This window comes from Galeopterus variegatus, unplaced genomic scaffold (assembly GCF_000696425.1).
Source record: "Galeopterus variegatus unplaced genomic scaffold, G_variegatus-3.0.2 Scaffold893, whole genome shotgun sequence".
NCBI classification, from domain to species: Eukaryota; Metazoa; Chordata; class Mammalia; order Dermoptera; family Cynocephalidae; genus Galeopterus; species Galeopterus variegatus.
The window spans coordinates 327,320-334,176 of NW_007727004.1; the positions used below are offsets into that span (position 1 = coordinate 327,320).

Genomic DNA, 6,857 nt, shown 5'->3' on the forward strand with positions numbered 1-6,857 from the left:
TTTTTTGCCCCCCCCCCCCCCCCCGTCACATTAAAAAAAAAATAGTTAAGAGGTCGGGAGCACAGGCTGTTATGGTTGCTTTATGGTATCAAGAGGGATAGCTCTTTGCCGCTCTAACGTTAGCCCATACCTACCATTTTCGGTGTAACCTCCTTGTCCAAGATGCTACTAGAGCACCAGCCACTGCATTCATATTCTGGGCAGCGAAAAGGTGAAACAGTCAAAAATAGTCAAAACCAGCCCATCTTAATAGCCTTCCTAGAACTTGCACAGAATGGCTTCTCAAACTTTCTTAAACCCGAACATATTTACGTGGCCACACATAATATAGGAAGGAAATGACTTTTGTTTCAAACACATGTACCCTACTAAAAATTTGAGTTCTTCTATTAAGGTGGGGAGATGTTGAGGATGATAAGCAGTCTGCTATAGGCTCTACAGAGAACATTCTCGAAATTGACTTAAGTGAAACTTTGGAGAAAAGTAAAACCAAAGTGATTTAATCGGAGAATATTTTTATTTTATTTACTTAATAGAAATTAACATTTCATAAATTCACTATATATAATGAAAACAGTTCTAAAGTTTCCCAAATTTTTATGGGTGCTGTCATTAGGAAATATAAGATTTTTTTTTTCAGTGTATTTTACAGTGAGTTGCAACTATAGGTGTTTCCATGTCTTAGGTAAATACTTCAGTCATCTAAATATTTCATTAGACACTTAAGAATTTTCATCTTTAAATTCACCTGAAGAATAAACTATGTTGAAATGTTGACATGATAGTGGTGTTTGCTGTTTTTGTTGTATCTTCAATATTATCTCTATTTTAATTTTTTTTTAGCAAGCTATTAACATCACATTGGATCACAAATGCAAAATTTTCCAGACCTTAAATGGAGCTGTAGGTATGCTTCCTAAATATTGAATTGCTCATGTGTACAAATGAACAGTTGCGTTTTCAACTATCTTCCTTTCTTCTACCATTTTGGGGCTGTGACAAAGGTTTACAGTGTAGATATAGCAACCGTTAATAAATATTGGACTTGAAAAAGCTTTATTTAGTTCACTACAATTAGGTAAAATCATTTCCTAAGACTAATGTGAAAAAGATAAGCTTTTGGCCTTAAGTAAGTTAAAATTTAATGTCTCACATTCTGGGGACTATAGATATAATTATGAATTAATTACACCCATTGTTATACATTTTTCAGTGTAAATTCTTTGTATTGTGAATTACCCGGGAGTATTAGTAGATCCTTTTGACCCAGCTGAAGGGTTACTGGTGACTAGACAGGTTGACTACTTGTGGAAGAGTGGGTGTGTGTATGCTCATGCATGCATTTAGATGTGTGAACGTATGCATATGTGCCTGTGTGTTTTCCTAGAGATACATATATCTTTATAAAAATACATTTATACATTAAAATTAATCAATACATTAAAAATCAAAATACTTTAATTCATTATACTTTAAAAGTTAAAAATATGTTTCAGTTTAATACAATTCTTGAAGTCAGTTTATACAGTGAAAAGATTTTCAGAATGGAAAGCATTTAGTTTGGAGTGTTCAGGAAATGAGAAGAAAGGAACCTGAAAACAAAAAAACTGCTTCTGCTGCACTCTGAATTATGTATTTCTGGTCTGATTTTGTTGGAACTGGAAATACTATCAGTACTGGCCAATTGTGGAAACCTTGTTTATGACAGGCAGTGTTCTATTCAACATACAGATATTGTTATCTTCATAGTAACCCTGCAAGGAAAGCATGGATCCCATTTTACAGATGAATAAACTGAGACACTCATTTAACTCAGCTAGGATCATATTTCTATCAAGGAGCAGAGGCAGGGTTGCAAAGATGCTTTCTTCTACCAGACAGCCCAGTGGCTTAAGTACCTCAATCATTTTAGTGGTGCCAGGTTGTAAATGAGATGCACTGGAGCTGGTATCTGTATCTTTATCAACATCGTTCTTCATTTTGGGTATCTGCTAACCTGGAGTAGGTGAAGTTTCTAAAAGTGTTATAGCACATGGAGTATTATATCCATGAAAACTTTTATAACAACAAAAGACACACCCACACATGAATACATTTTAAATTATTTAAACCATTTTCTCTTTTCAACCCAGATGAAGTTGTTCTAAAATTTGAAAATGGGAAAGCCAGAGCTAAAAACACATTTTATGAAACATTACCAGTGACGATTAATGGAAATGGACCCACCAAGGTGAGTCACAGTGGCTTTTACCTGGTGCTGTATTTCTTGTGGATAGACAATGGAGCAATACGTAGAATGTTTTCTTCTTCCTCTTCGTTTTTACATTACTTTAAAAGGCTTTATTTTAATGCCAGCAATTTACTGGCTTCATCTTCTACAGTGTATGATTTGGTTTTATATTAACTAATCAAACTGATGATTTTTCCTCAGTAGGGTGATAACTTTTCATTCTGTCTAGAGCACATTTCACTTTAGTGTTTCATTTAATAATAACAGCTAACTGGAGAATGTGCCACATTTCCCTCAGACAGGGTATCCTCTCTGAATAGGAATTGTTCATGACATTAAGCGATCATTTGTGTCACCTGACTTACCATTTTCTAAGATATCTAAGATTGAGATTGGGGTGTAAAGGGCCACAAAAATAATTACATTGTGTAATGATAAATATTGTAAGAAAATAAAAAGATTGGGGTATAACCGTATGGCCAGAAAGCTTCCTCTTGTACTTATTTTCTATCACACTTAATATGCTGTTCTGTTTTGAATATATACGATTGACCTTGCCGAAAATGTTACTGCCTGCAAAATTTATAGACGAAAAGTTTGTAGTATATGTGTGTGTTGATCCTCCTCCTATACTGTTTTGGTAAATGTTCACAGGTGTTTGTCTGAGGCCTCTTCCTTTTCTACACACATTCTTGACTAATTTGCTTCATTCCCATGTCAGCAAATCCTCTGTTAATGCTGATGATTTTCAGATCCTTGCATGATTTTTAGAACCTTCAGCTTTGCTTCCTCTTCCATCCCCATTAGTTAACCAGACCAGGTTTTGTTTTGGCTCTGGACACTTCCCACTTCCACTCCAAGGGCTCTCCATTCTAACTGATGTGCATGATGGTTTTATCTGATTTTCTCAGTGCCCATAGCAACTTCCTTAGGTCAGGCCACCTGCAACCTCCTGCTAGCAGGAATGCCCCCTAGCAACCTGGAAATAGAGTATTCTGCTGAAGCAGAAACTGTGTCAGACTTCTGGCCTTTATAATGCCTTTCTGTGGATTTAAGTATGAAGTTCCAAATTCTCGACTTGTCTTACAAGCTGTTTGTTTACTCCTGCTCTAGTGGCCATCAGTGCACCCTCCCGTTCCCTCTCCCACTCCTGACACTACACACATCCACACACTCCTCTCACTCAGTGCTTCTCTCCTTCTTTCGCTCACTCAGCTCCTGCCATACTGAATGGCTTTCAGCTTTGCAAAAGTTTCATGTTTCCCCTGTACTTAAGTCTTCTGTACATGTGTTTCACTCATTCTGGAATCCTCTGCCCCTGATTCCCACCTGCTGTGTCCCCTCCCTGCTAAGTCTTGTTCATCTTATAAGTGTTGGTCTAGTCTTTACTCCTCAGGTCTCCTGTGTGCTTTTTTAAGATCTGGAATTCCTTCTATCAGAGTACATGCTGCCCGTTGGACAGGGATGGCATTCACTCATTTTCCTGTCTTTCTTCCTTATCAGGCCTTGGCCTAGGAATTACAGAAATATCTGTTTTATTCACTTTTTGTTCCTCAGAGTCCAGCACACATATGGCATACATTAGGCTTTCAATAAATCTTAACCGAATGTCAGAGTCTATAAACAATCTAATGACCTGTCATTATTCTCAGGAGTGATAATACAGATCTTTTTTCTGGCAGGGCAAAAAAGTCATAAAATTACTGTGGGTCCCTCTAACTGTCCTTAGGCCAATTCCATAAGTGGATAAACTTTGACTATGAAGCCCTTTGCTGTGCGTGTAGTTTCTGCTTTAGCTCTCTGTCTCGGTGCCCTGGTACAGCCCTGCATCTGTCATAACTCAGTAGTGCTATGCTTTCTGGTACTGTAATGTTTTGATCAAATTTAAATGTCTTTAAAGAGTGAGCTTGGTCTTGGGAATTGGTTATTGTGGGTGTGGCCTCATGCTCAGTGACTTCAGTGTTACCAGTTCCTTCCAAATTTCCAGGATGATGCTGACTGTAGCTTTAAAAAGTGACTGAAGAACTTATCATGAGAAAAGGCACACTAATTCTTAATCATTTAGAAAGACGTATGTGTACTAGGAAATCTTAAGTCTTTTAGGAAACATTTTCAGTTTAGGTTGTCACTGTTTCTGGCATTTCAAGCTGTGTGATGCTCCTATTATGTTTTCTCTGAAATGACCTTATCTAGTTAAATTTTTTTATTTTATGAGTTTATTTGACAACAAAAAACGAAGTAAGTTTTATTGTAAAAGTTATATTTGGTATAATATAAAAACTTGAGGAAAATTATATAAATAAGAATTCAATTAACACTTATACTTCACTTTATAGTATTATGTTAAAGTTGAGTAGATTCACATTGAATATTGAACTTGTCCAGACTGATGGGAAAACAAAGCAGATTACTACAGACTTCTAAAAAATCTTCACAAGAGGTGTAAGGATTTTTTGTATGAAAGTCAGTTTTACTTATTATTTTGTTTAGTAAGGGATGGTTATAATCTCAGTAGTTTTGAGCCGTAATATTGAACTAAGTCATTCTTTCATTTAAAAAATATATATAATCTGTAAATAATAAATTGTTTATAGTTTGTTTATAGTACCCAAGTATATAAAAATGAGCTTATTTTTTAGTTACTTTTTTGAAATCTCATGCTGTTAGACAGAATTTTTAAATTAGAAATAATGTTTAAAATCACTGATAATCCTTGACCCTTCCATATTGTTTCATTCATAGCTGCTTTCATTCTTTATACCCTTTCAGCATATATCTAGAAGCATTCATATCTATCATTTTTTTTTTTCATAATGGTCTGTAAACAATTTTGTATTTTTTAAGTAACACTTTATTTGAAACATATTTCCATATCTTTTCTAAATAATTATTTTCATACTTGTCTAGATACAATCTGATATAAATCAATTTTTAGATAGAAACTATCATTTCTGGCTTGAAACTTTACTTTTTATTCTTTTTTTTTCTTTGTAGTATAACCATGTTCTTTATTTAGCAAACCATTTTAAAGAGTGAATAGCTGAAATAGCTGGAACCTTACAAAGTAACAAGGCATTGGTTTTCTTAAGAGTATGAATTACTTTTTATTCTTGAAGCTCATTTATTGTTAGTAATATGTCATAAGATGCTTATTTTAATGCCTAGCCTTTTATTTTAAGTATGAGACAATACCCACCTATCCACTTTAAGGTAATCATTTTGAATTAGTGGTATTTTTTATATAAAGAGAAGTTAAACAGGGGAAAATCAAATCACCTGATTTGCATATGGAAAAAAAGGTCATTCCTGAAATTAACTTGATTTGTACTAAAAATAGAGACCTTAATTTCCTGCGGAAAAACCACAGTGTTTGGGTCACTGTGACCTTGAATGATTGGATGATTTTTTAAAAGAAAGAAAGAAAGAAAAACAGTTTGGTTGGAAAAGTTTTTCTGCCAGTGAAAATGACATCATACTTGGAAACATTTTCATATTGTGAAAGAAGAATCAGGAAAATACTACCACCTAGTAGTCAAGGAGTACCCAGAGTGGCCTAACTACATAAACAGCTTTCTGCACCTTCCAAAACTGCCAGCAGAAATGTCTGCGGTTTTTATGAAGAAAACAGATGTAAATGGGGGTGGCAGTGGTGGACAACCTCTGTGTGGTGAGAGACCCAAAAGAGGAAGGTTTCCAGTCAAAAGTAACATTTCTAAAAAATCTTAATTATCTGTGAAATACATTAAGGTAAAAAGCAGAGAGTAGAAAAGTTACAAAATCAATTTTTAATTCTGAAAACTAAAAGAAATGCCTTTCTAACCTTTTAAAACTATTGATCATTTTCATATTCATATGCAGATTCTACTACATTGATCAATAATTCATGAAATAAGTAATAAATTTTTGAGATTTCTGAGATGGGGAAAGTGCTAGTCTTTATATATGATGAAGATTTTTGAAATGGCCAAATATTTGGGGTATTTTTCCTTCCTTAAAAAAAAATATTTCCCAGGATATTTTAAACAAAATTATGCATTCACACTTGCTTTTTTTTATCTATTAAAAGTAATGCTTTATAAGGAATCCATTTTCACATAAATCCTTCAAAACCATAATATTTTGTAGAACATGAGTGATTAATGTTTGCGTTTGTCATTTGACAAGAGTAAAATTTTTGGTTTTTATTATAGAAGTACTCTAAAATGACCATATTGATTCTTGAAATACCATTAATGAATGTCATGATTACGTATTTCCTGCCTTGTAATTTGTTTCCTGAAGTATCATGAAATCCAAAAAAAAGTGAATGAGTTACTTGTCCATGTCTTCTGATTTTGTTGTACAGATTAAATGTAGCTATATTTATAATATCTATATAACACTAAAATGTTACCCATTTTAATGAATAGTGTAATTCTTTCAGCAACATTTATTTCAAAGTTTCAGTACAATAGGAATATATGGACAGAATCCTAAACATTTGGGAGCAATCTGGTAAAATGGTACTGGACTAACTACCTCATTTATTCTACACTTTAAGCTCTCTTTAAAGGTCTTCTTGAAACCCTAAAAAACCTAGTTGGTACTTGTGTATGTTTTTTTTTTTTTTTTTTTCCTTTGTGTCTTT

At 33.9% G+C, this 6,857-nt stretch overlaps 1 protein-coding gene across 1 annotated transcript in view; it reads left to right on the plus strand.

Moving 5' to 3' along the window:
- The window catches only part of PLOD2 (procollagen-lysine, 2-oxoglutarate 5-dioxygenase 2), an 87,926-nt gene that overhangs the window by 51,079 nt on the left and 29,990 nt on the right, over positions 1-6,857 (plus strand). The window contains exons 6-7 of the mRNA XM_008573260.1: positions 844-907; positions 2,133-2,230. Of these exons, the coding sequence (XP_008571482.1) occupies positions 844-907; positions 2,133-2,230 (162 nt within the window). The remainder of the gene's footprint in view (positions 1-843; positions 908-2,132; positions 2,231-6,857) is intronic.